This window comes from Somniosus microcephalus, chromosome 7 (genome assembly GCF_052327205.1).
Source record: "Somniosus microcephalus isolate GS21.2 chromosome 7, FLI_Smic_1.0, whole genome shotgun sequence".
In the NCBI taxonomy this organism is placed as follows: Eukaryota; Metazoa; Chordata; class Chondrichthyes; order Squaliformes; family Somniosidae; genus Somniosus; species Somniosus microcephalus.
Window position 1 is genome coordinate 249395152 of NC_140993.1, and position 14960 is coordinate 249410111.

General features: G+C 46.1%; 1 protein-coding gene across 1 annotated transcript in view; it reads left to right on the plus strand.

Annotated features, from left to right (window-relative positions):
• The first annotated feature begins 981 nt into the window (after positions 1–981).
• LOC147115217 (uncharacterized) overlaps positions 982–14960 on the plus strand; it is a 64073-nt gene continuing 50094 nt past the window's right edge. The window contains exons 1-3 of the mRNA XM_085992137.1: positions 982–1138; positions 7754–7872; positions 10357–10561. Of these exons, the coding sequence (XP_085848263.1) occupies positions 7776–7872; positions 10357–10561 (302 nt within the window). The 5' untranslated portion in view covers positions 982–1138; positions 7754–7775. The remainder of the gene's footprint in view (positions 1139–7753; positions 7873–10356; positions 10562–14960) is intronic.

Below are 14960 nucleotides of genomic sequence, written 5' to 3' on the forward strand. Positions count from 1 at the left end.
CCAGATAAGTGAGGTGTGCCTCTACTAGGGGAGAGGGTGTACTCTGTATCAGGCAAAGAGAAGCTGTATTTATGAGGATTTCTCTATAGTTTGGTTTGAAAATTCTTAAGCATGGTCATGGGTTTCTGTGTATATCAAACACTTAGCTGACCAAAAAAAATGTTTTGTGAATACTTAAACGTCAGCAAAATTGAGCTGCTTGTAAATAATGACTTCTATTTCTATATTAGGAGACAGATTTTATAAAGAAAGAACTGCATAATCTGGCAGCAACAAAATCATATTATAACATAGATTTCTGGTGAGTTTGATGGCTTTAAGTGTGCTTTGTTAAAATCTTAGCCATATATGAAACAAATAAAGAAGTGTAAGCCCTGAGGTTAAAAGACTCCACTCCTAGCACAGAGGTCAATGCATCCAATTTATAATGCTGGTGATTTTCCAACCATGTCAATTTCAGGGAGCTTCCCCGGTGCAGCACAAAGCCATATAGACCAAAAGATCCCAGATTAGATCCCTAGTCCATGCCGTATTAACTGATCTCAGTCAGGGCTGTAGTGGGACACTACAGTTGGCATTAGTACCCCTGAACTGGAAGGGGGAAGGCAGTTGGTGTTCCTGCTCCTGATTACTATTCAGTGACTCCTGCTGAAAATCATGTGTGCATGGATGGCAGATGAGAACAGGATTAGACTTGACCGATGTGCTCCACAGTTTAATAGTCTGGTGATCTGCTCTGTTTTGGCTGATGCCTGAAGAATGGCCTTTTGGATGAATACTAGAGGGCAGTGTGTGCCTGTGCAACCACACCTGAGTAAGAGTTGGCATCTTTCAGGACAGGAGGGAATGAACTTCGGAGAAAATTAGAGAAAATAAATAAATAAACAATTAAATATAGGAAAGACATAAACTTTTGTAAGCTATTTGAACTATAAAAATGTTATATTTCAGTTTCAATTTTGTTTAGGTACCTTCATGGCTGGCTGGTAGTTGTTTTGCTTCTGGCTGTCATATTTACACATGTGGCGGATGTAATTTTACAACGGAACCACATAATATCATGGCTTCATCTGCAGCTTGTAGCACTTACACTTCCTCCTTTGTGGCTTTGGAACCTGAAACACTTCAAGCCTTTCAAGTGAGCTATTTTTAGTATTCAAATAAGAAGTGGTTGAAGACAGTAACATTTGCTTACATTTATTTATATTTTTTAAGAACTTTTGACACAAAACCTATGTTTGGTTAGGCCTAAACAGGTCCCTTACAAAAAAATAGTAAAACTTTATTTTTATTCGTTCCTGGGACATGGGCGTCGCTGGCAAGGCCAGCCCTAGTTGACCTTAAAAAAGTGGTGGTGAACCGTCTTCTTGAACCGCTGCAGTCCTTGTGGTGAAGGTTCTCTCACAGTGCTGTTAGGTAGGGAGTTCCAGGAATTTGACCCAGCGACGATGAAGGAATGGTGATATATTTCCAAGTCAGGATGGTGTGTAACTTGGAGGGGAACTTGCAGGTGATGGTATTCCCATGCACCTGCTGCCCATGTCCTTCTAGTTGGTAAAGGTCACAGGTTTGGGACATGCTGTCGAAGAGGCCTTGGTGATTTTGCTGCAGTGCATCTTGTAGATGGTATACACTGCAGCCACGGTGCGCCAGTGGTGGAGGGAGTGAATGTTTAAGGTGGTGGATGGGATGCCAGTCAAGCGGGCTGCTTTGTCCTGGATGATGTCGAGCTTCTTGAGTGTGGTTGAAGCTGCACTCATTCAGGCAAGTGGAGAGTATTCCATCACACTCCTGACTTGTGCCTTGTAGATGGTGGAAAAGCTTTGGGGAGTCAGGAAATGAGACACTTGCCGCAGAATACCTAGCCTCTGACCTGCTCTTGTTGCCACAGTATTTATGTGGCTGGTCCAGTTAAGTTTCTGGGCAATGGTGCCCCCCAGGATGTTGATGGTGGGGGATTCGGGGCAATGGTAATGCCATTGAATGTCAAGGGGAGGTGGTTAGACTCTCGCAAGTTGGAAATAGTCATTGCTTGGCACTTGTGTGGCATGAATGTTACTTGCCACTTATCAGCCCAAGCATGAATGTCATCCAGGTCTTGCTGCATGCAGGCATGGACTGCTTCATTATCTGAGGAGTTGCGAATGGAACTGAACACTGTGCAATCACCAGCGAACATCCCCACTTCTGACCTTATGATGGAGGGAAGGTCATTGATGAAGCAGCTGAAGATGGCTGGGCCTAGGACACTGCCCTGAGGAACTCCTGCAGCGATGTTCTGGGGCTGAGATGATTGACCTCCAACAACCACAACCATCTTCCTTTGTGCTAGGTATGACTCCAGCCAGTGGAGAGTTATCCCCCTGATTCTCATTGACTTAGATTTTACTAGGGCTCCTTGATGTCGCATTCAGTCAAATACTGCCTTGATGTCAAGGGCAGTCACTCTCACCTCACCTTTGGAACATTGGTGCTGGTTGCTAATTAACATTAGCCCAGCGCTAAACGTACCATGCAAGACCATTTTTGTGGCGGTAGTCCCAGCAGGAGGCCCAATGTAGCGTGGGCATAACGTCGTTGTAGCAAGAACAGCCTGCTCTGAAAGCGAGGCTGTCATTTCAGAAAGCAGCTGCGGTCGATTAAAGGGGAACTGCCTTCTAACATGAAAAAAAAATTCTGTAAAAATAGGCAGTTTTTAGCTCTTACACCTCAACTGTCTTCTGAAAAAGAAATTAACATTAAAAAGAATTCCCAAATGGAAGTTTTCAGCTCTTAAAGCTGATTTCCCTGCCGCACCTAAAAAAAATGGAATAAGTGCTTCAGCACTAACACAAATGACTCAGCAAGCCAGGGAAGGGGCACCCTGGGTCTCGAACGCAGCATTCCAGCTTTGTGCAGGGGGTCAACACTGCAACAGAGGTCCTCTACCCGCAGGGACCAGGAGGCCCTCCAGAAAGAATGATGTCGGACCACATCACCGAGGCCGTCACTGCCAGCTGTGTCGCCCCCCACAACTTGGCTCCAGTGCACAAAGAAGCTTCATGACCTTAGACCAGTGGTCAGGGTCAGTGAATGCATCTTCAAACATCTTTTCTTACCAACTGTACCACTAGCCTCACACGCTTTTCAATGCATGACTGTCTCCGCCCCCTCCCCCCGCAATCACTCATCTACCAACAATCTGTACCAAACATGAGGCACACTTCCCATTCCCAGCCTCACCTCACCCCCTTTGAGGAGATGGTGCTGGCCATTCTTGGCAGGGGCATGGCTGAGCCCTTGGCAATCGGCAGGGCTGAAAGTATACAAGATGCTGGTACCCTCATACGTTATCCTCCTTCTAGTATGTACCTCTTGCTTTCCTGCCCTCCCCTCACCACAACTCCACCCTTGTGCCTTCCTCATTTCACACACCCAAGAAATGCAGCCTGCCCTGCTAGTGGTTGACCAAGAAGAGGAGAGAGGAGAGTGAAGAAGAAGAAACACCATCACTCGATTTCACACTCCCAGCCACCAGCTCCTCAAGGTCATCCTGTAAGGCCATCTGCAGTGTCCCCCACTGAAAATCAGCAACCTTCCATCAGCCATGCTGCAGCCACTGGGGTAGCACTGCGTGACATCAGTAGGATAGGCAAAGGCATACACAAGACAGTCACTAAGGGAATGCATAAGGGTGATGAGTTGATTTCTTGATGTCATATTGGATGGATAGATGTATAAAGTTGGATTGGAAAGTTTGCTTTGGTGGCTTTTATTTTAGCATTGTGGCCAAGAGGACGCTGTGATGGTCAGTAACAGAGGGAAGGTAAGGTGTGGGACAAATGTTGAAAGGGGAATTGGGGTTGTGGTCACTGGTACCGCAGGCGGATGATTCCATACTGGATATCCCAGCCAGAAAGGGGCTGTCTGGTCCGAGGCATCCAAGAACGCATCACCAGGCTATCATTCCAGTGAATGAACCCCCCCCAGATCCCCGTCGTTCACCAAATCTCCATCAACCACATCCCCATCACACCATCCCTCTGTCATGGACCATTACAATGTCCTCCTGGGCACAAAGCTGAAATGAGAGCCACCACAAAAGATTCAAAACAAAATTATCAAATTTATCAACAATCAATTTACACATGCTATATCAACTAATCACCCTTGTGCAATCCCTTAGTGCCTGTCGTTTGGGTGCCCTTTCCTGATCTAGTACTCCTACCAAGTGCTCCCCCAGTGACTGCAGCATGGCTGGTGGAAGGCTGCTGAGTTTCCGTGGGGGAGACTTCAGATGGTCTTGCAGGATGACCTAGAAGGCCCAGCTGTAGACTGCACCACCTCGGCATGGGTGACAGCAGTCTGGGCTGGCTGGCTGACAGGCAGCAGCAAGGGCCATGGCAGTGGTAGGAACAGGAATGCTGTCATCCAGAGAGAGGACAGCAGGGTCCTGCACCACTGATCCACTGCCACTCCCCCGGGGTGGCGCCTCCGCATTCCTAGCAATCTGTTGGAGCACAGATTGCTGGGCTGCTGTGACACCCTGCAAACCCCGGTCGACAGTGGTAAACCCAGCCATGATGGCAGCAGTCTGAGCTTTAGTGGCAGCAAGCTGAGACTGCAGGACAGAGGTCTGCGTTTCCGCTGCAGCGCTAAGACGTTGGGTCGCTTCCGCCTGTGCTACAATGGCAGCCATGACATCGGCCATCACACGCAGCATCATGTCTGGATTGACACGGTCTGTCCGAGTTTTCCATCATTTCCAGCCTGGAATTCATGGGCTCCAAGCTCTGCGCAAAGCCCCGGCCAATGTTGGAGGCGGACTCCTCCATGCTCCTTGACATTGCCAAGAGGCTCTCTGGCAGGCTTGCCATTGCACCTAGCAATTCAGTGTGCATGCCCATCACGCTTCTTCTGAAGGTCGCCCCATCAAGGTCCTCATCTGAGTCGTGTGCAGCAGAACTTGCATGCAAACTTGCCCTCTGGGAGCTGGCCCCCAAGCTACCCATTCCCCCTGGCCTTGCTGCAGCCCACTCATGCCCAGTGCTTCACCCTTGCAGATCCCACTTCTACACTGCCCTCTAAAGTATGCGCAGTGCCAGTTCCTGAGCTGGTGTCTGCGAATGCCAGATGCAGTGACGCTGTGTCTTCTTCTCTCCCCTCACTGTCCTCCATTGCCTCGGGGACAAGCTGAGCTTCTGCTTGGTCTTGATTATCTGAAAGCAGAAAGGCACAAGTCGGGTTATGGTGAGGGGAGGGTGGGTGAGGAAAACAAGATATGCATGCACAACATCAGCAGCTTGTAAGTGAGAAGAGATTGTGGGATGAGGGGGAAGTGGGATGCGAGGAAAAGGATTAGGAATGAGCATACCATTGTTGTCTCCAAGAGCTTCAACCTCGCCGGTTGCCACGGCTTCCGTGACTTTCCGTCCACTAATGTCCAGCACTCGCTCCTCCAGTTGGCTCAGGTCCTGTATGGCAGCCTGTCTGCCACTGCTCCCGGCGATTATGTGCCACCTTGGCCTGCAAGAGAAAGGGAAGTGTGTGAGTGAGCGTGGTGCAATGATGTGCCTGTCATAATTGAATAGCTGTCAGTTTGTGCAAAGTGTGAGATGTGGGTGTCAATATTGCAGCAGTGGTAAGGTTGTGAGAGTGAAGTGAAGCTATGATTGTGAGGTCTGAGTGGTGATAGGTAGAGATTGTTGGAAGGCGAGTGATGGGGGTGTGGTTCATTGAGTAGTGTGTGAGGCTTGTGGTGCAGATGGTGGGATATGGCATTTGCTGAAGCTATCACTCCCCTTGACCTGCCGTGTGAGGTCATTAAACTTCTTGTGGCATTGTGTGGAGGACCTGGGGACCACACTGGTTGCCGTCACATAATCGGCTATCTCCCCCTCACAGCCTTCTGGGTGTATGGGCCAATGGCTTCCTGCCGGCTTACGGGAAGAGGACAGCCCACCTCCTCTCCACCATCACCACCAGCGCCTCCAGAGCCGCATCCGAGAATCTTCTGGCTCTCTCCCTGTGCTGAGGCTCAGCCATCTCTTTGTAGCAGCGTCTGTTTCCATGTGCAGTTCCAACTGGAATGACAATGAGGTACTGTAGCATCAATGCAACTCCCCTTTAAGTACTGAATAAAGCCTAGGCTAAATGTGACTGGAAATTAGACTGAACCTGATATTAGCCCACCTGTTGAGCAGTAAGCCAATGAGCAGCGGGTTTAGCACTGAGATCAGCACTATAATCATGTTAATGAGGACTGAGCATGAATTTTGCGTGCTACTTAGACCAGTTTGACCCAGTGCAGCTTAATAGCACAGGGCCATCACACCGCCCTTTCTCGGGCCATATCCAATTTCTAGGCCTATGAATGATGCAAATACACAGTCGGACACTTTGGAAAATAGAAAAGACAGTTTGGGGTAGAAAGTGGTATGCATTGTTTCCATTTTCCGGATGCAAGGCATACTAATTTAACAGTGGGACTGCCTGCGCCCAATCTGTGAATGCGTTGGTCCCACTGCTAAATTCGAGGGCTCCCTTTTTTAGACGTCCTGAGCAGACGCCTAAAGCAGGTGTTAGACTCCTTAAATATGTAAATTTGGGGCCTTGTGCATGTTGAAGGACCCCTTGGTGAAATTAGTCACTGCTGAGCAGGGCAGGCATCAGGCAATATAAAAAAAAAATTCCTGTGGAGCCAGAGGAGTAGGAGTACTCTCCCAACTCTACAGGAGTACTGATAGTTGTTGGAAATTTAAAAAATGTCAAATTCAAAATTTTTACTTTATCTTTCTGTCTCTTTTTTTCTCTCTCTCTCTCTTAATTCGCTCTTTCGTTCCCTCTCTTTATTTCTCCTTCTGTACCCGATTTGACATTGAATTCATCCTCTCTAATTTACACTTCCTGCTCAGTCCTTGCGCTGGTAATTTCACAATTCTTCAATCTGATTGGTTAAGGAGATACACAGTTGCTTGCCCAGACTCATGTCCATGATGCCCTGTTTCCCTTGCTATGACGTTATTAGCTTGCACGTTCAGCAATTTGCCACACAAAATATTTAAAAACCTAAACCTGCAAGGGCAAGTCTAACTAATGACAGGTGCCGTTAAATGCCTCGTTACAGCAAATTATGGGCCAATATGTGCTAGGCATACAAAGAGAAAGAGGGAGAAAGACAACAAAAAGTGAGAATGAATAGAATTAGAGTGTGAGACTAATATCAGCAAAAAGAGTTAGTAAATTAATAGAATGAGCCCTAAATTCTGCACTGGGGCTGGTTGAATCTCTAACCGGGGGGAGGGTTCATAAAATGGCGTGGAACCTGGTTCTGCCAGGATTCTGCTCTGGAATAGAGGCCGGGAAATTCTAGTGCTTTTATAAAACATTATTGCCTTGATATAACCGCTCAAGTCAAGTGATTTGTACCATTGTGATGCAAGACAGCCTGAAGTTGTATAGCCATTCTGTATTTTTTTTGTATTTTGGTGAAGAATAATTGGGTAGTGGCCTCCTGAACAATTGAGAGAGTAGGTTGAGAATAAGATTAAAACTAATTTGTGTTTTAGACTAAATTGTGCTTGGTTCATTACTATATCTTGTACAGAATATATTTTACAACAACAATTTATAAGAATTCAGTTTATTTTAAAATCTTTATCCATACATGAACAAAACAAATTGCAAAAATTGTGCAAAAAAATGTTAGTTGTGATGCCCTGCAATTCAGTCTGTTAAGTAATTTTAGGAATGTTGCACATCTCTTCTCCCTCAGGTTTATTGGACCATTTGTATCCATGATTGGCAGCGTTATCCCAATCATCTTTAAGTTCCTTTTCATCTATGCACAGTTCTTCGTACCATATGGATTTGCCTACTATCTGATCTTTGGAGGTATGAAAAGTATCCAACCTGCTTAAATATTTTGTATTAGCTTAGTAAATATTTTCATCCCATGTCATTTTAATAACACATCGTTGTATATGGCAGTAAGGCTTACATCATTTGGGATCAGTTGACTATCAAATGAACAGTTTATTGCAGAAGTAGGAAATGATAATTCTAGTGGTTATATGCAAAGACAAGGTTTGGCAATCTGTTGCATGTGATGTGTTGATTTTTTTTACTATAAAATATACTGATACAAGATATCTTGACAAATATTGCCACTTTTACATTGTGCCTAATATAAAGGGGAAGAAATTGATTCGCACCCAAATGGGCACGGAGCATATGCTTCGACTGCAACGCATGCCCGAAAATGTTGACTCAAAGGATGGTCTGAAATTGGTCCTTGTGCCTCATTACTATGAAACCGGTGAGGTTCAGCCCAGGGCAAGATTAGCTGGCTCAGAAGCTGGCAGCGACCCTCACATAGATCCTGGGATGGGGAGGGAGACGAATGCAAGTGGGGTAAGCGCTGGTCGGCAGCAACCTGTAGTATTGATGTGGAGGCAGGAGGAGAATTCCTGCTACTCCTAGCTCCACATAAAGGTGAGAGAAGAAAAGTTTGCTTACCTTGTGTTTGGTGGCCTCCAGCGGTCACTTTAAGGACTGTTGGTTAGGTCACTGGATCTTGAAAAACTAGTCGGAGTTTGCGTAGTTTTTGACAAATTTCAGAGTTGTGCCCTTAAACAGGCATTTGCCCCATCATTAGTATATGCTAGGGTCCTAATGCCTGTTTAAGGCAGACATTTGTGGTGCCTGAATATCACTCGAGCCAATGTGGCATCAGACGTACTTCAGGTAGCATTTCCCACAGGCATTGTGTTTCTAAATTGGTCATTTTTGCCCCCGTTTCACACCCAAGAAATGGGCAAAATGGGTCTGATTTCTCCCCATATATATCAAAAATCTAAATTTTGTATGGAAAAGAAGCATGCTCTCAGGCTCCCTAAAAACAAATCCTGTGCCTAAAACATTTGTATTCCCCTTTAGAATTTCATATACTTTTGTTTACCAACTAATACAAGTGAAGAAATGTGTATACTTACAAGCTGGTGTCTGCATTTTCAATGTACTTGTTTTCACATGCTCTATTCTGTTTTTGAGTTGTCAGCTTTTTGGGGGCTATGCCAGCTTTTTTGAAGCTATTAATCAGTTTTGCTAATTTTCTACGTTGGCATTTATTATTCTGGGGTATAATTTCTTCATTTGGTTAAACACATCGGGGGTGATTTTGCCGATGGGGGCGCGTTGGAGGCGGGACTGCTGCTTGGCGGGTCGATGTCCCGCCTCCATCGATTTGTGGCCAACCCATGCTATTTTCCCTTGATTGATCTTGTTAAGCCCGCCCAGTGGGCTTAGCAGGCCAATTAAGGGAAAGACGGTTACAGAGAACGTCAACGTATGACGTTTCATCTGTCAAAATGAATTGTCATCGTTTGACAGCTTTGTGAAGCTGTCAAACACTGACTTTCTCTGTAGTTTGATGAGTTCTTGAATTCAAGACCTCATCAAACCTCATTCTTTTGCAGAAATTAGATGGTTATTGCACTGGAGAATGCAACGGCTATCTATCATCTCTGCCACGGAGGTGCGAGACTCTCCCCATACCCAGCGATTGAAGCCTGCAGGAAGAAACAAAGGTAAGTACACTTTTTCTAACACTTTCCACTTACCTCAGATACTCACATCTCCACACTTACACCAATCACTTACCTCCACAGCACACTTTTGGACCCCTCCAACCCCCGTAGATCCACTACTCGCCTCGATGACCCTGGCGGGGTTCGGAGCCTTCTGGAAGCCCGCACTTTTGTGAGTAAAATGGGGATAATCCTCTTATCTGCCTGTTAACTACCTGTTAACAGGCAGATAAGTGGCACTAATCCCTTCCCGCCTCCAAGGAGATGGGGCCCGTCGCGGGACGGCTACCCGCCTCCTGGCAAGATGGTACGGAGGCGGGTTGGGCACCTGCACCCAAATTCTGCCATTTTCCCGGCAGTCCCGCCTCCCCAGGGCTGGCAAGATTGCACCCATCCTTTCCTTATCCTAGATTCTACATCACTGATTTTATCACTGGGAGAAAGTTCTGAAATATTTCTCCCTGGCCCCACAGTATAGCTGAGCCAGACTTTACAATATCTATCTGCACCTACAGCTCCATCATTCAAATCTGGCCAACTACCATCCACAGGTGACACTCATAGTCCTAGTAGTACAACAACCACTCTATTATAAGCACATTTGATCATCTCTGCCTATAATTATCTCTTAACCATCAATTGCATTTCCAAACTAAATTTCAGTTTGTTTCTGAAATAACTAATGCTGTATTAACTGCTTTCACTGGGTTCCATTCCTGGATTTAAATACAGTTTATACTTTTGTTATGAAGAATCCTAACTTCGTTCTGTTTTTTCTGTTATTTTGAAGGCATCAATGAACTGCCTGAATTCAATACCCTGTCGAGCTGTCTATTCACTATGTTTCGTATTAGTGTTATCGACAATTACAATTACAACGCAATGCATGAGCATGATGCACCTATGACATATATACTTGTAGGATCATTCATTGGATTAGAAGCAATTCTAGCTGTAAACCTCCTTATTGCCATGCTAAATCATGCTTTTAGAGGGTAAGTTGCATTAACCTTTCAACTCACTTGCAATAGAATGAATAATAGTGTATAATTATTATTCCTTATTTATTTGACATCTGCTTAAAAGTTGGGAAAAAATTACCTCAGACATTGTCCTTCAAAGAGAATTTATATCATGGTGATTCTACCCCTTGTTCTTCTGCGCAAAAGCCTTAGACTTCGGCAGCCCTGCAGTTTTCTTTCTCATGTCACAGTCCACTGTGGATTGCCCTACTAAATGTTCCATTGCAAACAAAGCCATCCCTATCCATGACCTCATTGTGGATGAACCTATTGACATTTGAAACTCTGGCCAGTCTTCAGTGATTCCCAGCATTCATTCAGACTGTCCCAGCATATCTCCACTCAAACTTCGTGGTGGCAATTCCAGGTCCCATTTAAATGAACAGATGGAATATTAAGGCCTGTGGGCCTGCAATTTCCTGACCAGCACACCCTCCAAGTGCTGGTTCTCATCAAGGGAATCCAATTGTGGAATCAGCCCTTCAGTCTCGCCCTGCATATCACCTCTCCCAGTCATACAGAAAGTCTTTCCTTCACCTCACCACTACATGTGACCTCAGTACCTATCACTGATGAGAACATTTCCCACAATTTCCTCACTTTCCTCATAATCCATGTTCCCTTTTCCAGCCCCTCTACCAACAGTGCTGTTGCCTTCATCACCAATGCCCTTATCCCTACAATAACTACCATGGTGTCCAACCCTGTTACTATCCCTCAAATCCTAGGATTTCAGACTGAAGCACTTATGGAGCACAACTAGGCCAACTATGAGATATGGTTCAACCACCTAAAAAAAACATGCTCTCTCTGGAAAGCCAAATGTTCCTATTACTCCCATGATCATACAAAACTCTTTTCTCCACAATAAACTCCCTCCTCCAAGCTCCCTCTGCTGCATCCACAATTCACATATTTGATGTCAGTGGTAAGAAACTCCTGGATTTGTTTGTCTTTCAAATTGAGACTCTCTCCTCAGTAGTCTCAGCCTTCTGCAGCCCCTCTGTGCTCTCTGACCATTCCAATCTCCCCCACTACCCTAGCTCTGACCTCACTACACTCTATAGCTTCTCCCTTCACCCAGTCCTCAGCATACATCTTTTCCTTGAGACTCACATCCTGTTCACAGCACAAAGACTGCCTTGATGAGTCACTAATGACATTCTTCGTGTCTCTGACCTGCATTATCCTTCCCCATACTCCACGTCCTCTGTACTGCCTTTAACGTAGTTGTTCAAACCATCATCCTCCGCCACAGTCCACTTCCATGGCACTGTCTCTGATGCCACACGGTCATCTCTGGTATGTTCTAAGGTTTCATTCTTGGCCCCTTGTTGTTTCTCATCAATATGTTTCTCCCTGGTGACATTATCTAACAGAATTTTTTGCAGCTCTACATTGGCAAGACTAAAGGTATCTTACTTAGTGCCTGCCAGAAACTCTGAATCCTAGCTTGAGATTGCACCCGTCTCATTGGATGCTCGCTCATGGTCAACCTGATAATGCACTACCTTGGTGTCCTTTTTGACTCTGAGTTGATCTTCAAACCCCACATTCAGGCTACCAGCAAGGTTGCCTAATTCCACCTCTATAAATGCAAGTCCTTTCCTTTGTTACCTCCAGACTTGAGTTTTCCAATGCCCTCCCCACCTGCCTCCCAAGCTCCACCCTACCTGTACTTCAATTTATCCAGGATTCCGCCGCACACAGTCTCAATCACCTGTTACTCCTGTCCCTGCCAGCCTCCATTGGCTCCCAGTCACCGAGCTTATCGACGTCAAAATTCTCTGTTGCCTTGATTCTCCCTACCCTTTCTACCTCCTTCAGCCCTATATCCCTGCCTGCATGCTCCACTCTTCTAATGCTTACCTTCTGTGCATTTCTCCCCTCCCTCTGCTGTACCATCTATGATACATCCTTTAGCTATCCGGTCCCCACACACTGGTGCTTTCTCCCTAAACCTCTGCAGCTTGCTACAAATCTACTGACTATCTACTAATTTATCTCTCCTATAGCTCATTTGGCCACCTCTCCTATTTGTGATGACTTGGCCTTTTGAAAAGCGCCATGTAGGTTGGCTTGTGGCATTTGCCACCAGCAGCTCAAGTGAGCAGCACTGCAGTACCATCTATTGTCTCTGTGGAAGTGAGTGCACATAATGTGCAGGTCCCCAATGCACAGGCACACCTGGAGTTCCAATGAGACTTCAGCACATAAACACAACTAAACATCAATGAAATGTCATTATTTCCACATGCTGCATTACACTGTTCCAAATGTACAATCGTAGGCAGAATTAATGCTTCAGCTCTTGGGTACTGACTGAACAAGTAAGAGTGGAGTTTGGCAGCCATTTATAGTGGTGCAGACTTGATGGGCCGAATGGTCTGTTTCTGTGTTGTAATTGGGTACGGTAGCATAGTGGTTATGTCACTGGACTAATAATCTGGAGATATGAGTTCAAATCCCACCATGGTAGCTGGGGAATTTAAATTTGGTGAATTAAATAAATCTGGAATAAAAAGCTAGTATCTGTAATGGTAACTGTGAAACTACTGGATTGTCATCTGGTTCACCAATGTCCTTTAGGGAAGGAAATTTGGCCTATATGTGATTCCAGACCCACAGTTGACTCTTAACTGCCCTCTGAAATGGCCTAGCAAGCCACTCAGTTTTATAAGGCGGCTCACCACCACCTTCTCTAGAGCAATTAGGGATGGGCAATAAATGCTGGCCTCACTGGTGATGCCCACATCCAATGAATAAATTTAAAAAAAACATTCTATGATGAAACTGTTTGAGATTAGGAAAGGATAGATAGCTTGAAATTTACCAGGTCTTATGCCACTGGTGGGGCCTTGCATACAGCGGGCACCTTATTAAAAAAAACACAGGTGGTGTGGCAGCAGTTTGCCAATAAGCCACCTGCTGAGTGCAAGGCCCCGACAGTGGTGCATACTTAGAGGAAAATTTCAAGAAATTGTGATTACACGCATAATGTGGAACCCAGTTTGTTCTTGTTTCTCTGTTATGCTGTACTATTCCGGGCATTTAATTCAGTAAGCGAAGAAATCATTGATCAAGGTGTTAGGAATGTGAATTTCATAACAACAGGGACAAAAGACTGCAGTCCTGTGCCTATATGCCAGGGATGAATTTTGGACACAGCCAAACACGTACCGTTTATTAAAGATTAAGGGGAAAAAATGAGTCGTGCCCCCTTTGGGGCGCTAACTTTGCTCGCTACTTTTAGCACCCCCCCTGGCCGAAATTCATCAGTAGCGCCCCAAGAGGGAAGCAGGGCGCTACTGGAAGCACCCCGCCTCCCTCTTGGGGCACTGCACGGGAATATCACGGCGCTACATGCTGCAGCGCCAAGTGCTGCGGCAGGTCGTGCCGCGGTACTGCAGGCCTTCCTCCCCTTCTTAAAGGGGAGGGGCCTTGCGCAGCATGACCCCGGGCCTAGCTGGGCCACCAGGGATTGGAGTGCCGGCAAAAGAGCCCGGCACTCAAGAGAAGTGCCGGGCTCACGGAGCACAGTTGGCACTCCGCAGAGGGGCTGCTGAGGAGGCTGGGGACGACAACGGGGACAGGTGCTGGCAGACGGCCAGCAACATAAATGGCCGCCTGGCACCTCGCCTTTAATTAGCGCCGCCCTGGCTGCAGGTAGGCCCCCCTGACCCCGTCAGACATAGCGTCCGGCGGTAAGTCAGGGGGCGATAACAAAGATCATGGCCGAGGCGCAAGCGGGGCACTGCGCACGCCGATGACGTCACCGCCGGCGGCGCAATGCCGTGGGGCGCTAACGGTTACCGCCTCCGCAAATGTCCCGCTGAATTTTGTGGGAGGCGCTGGCGGCACCGCGTCCGGGGGCTAGTTGCTTTGCGCTCTAACGGGAGGCACAAAGCAACCGAATTTTTCCCCCTAAATGTTACTCATGACCAATACTGAGATCACATAGGATGCTTTGCTGCAGAAGATACACACATTACAGCTCAACCCTTCAGATGTCTTCCTTCTTCATCTCCCAACCTATGGCCACGATTTTACCCCATTTATACTGTTACTAGCTGTCCTAATCCTATAGGCCTTGGCATCCATAACACTTCTCACAGTCTCAATGTCCATTCTGACATCTTATGGTATCAAGTTAGCAAGACATAAAAGGAGCGATGCTACCAAAACAGTGGTATTTAGTCTCCAGTTTAGAGTGATAAAGTGAATCTAAATTTAAACATGTGCAAGCCTGTCCCAGAAGCAGGTTATATTTAACCTTTGTACCGACATTGTACTAATTGTTATTTTTGCAGTCTTAAGTTCTGTACTTAAATCGTAGAATTAAATATAACTGAATTATTTTCATAAAATAATT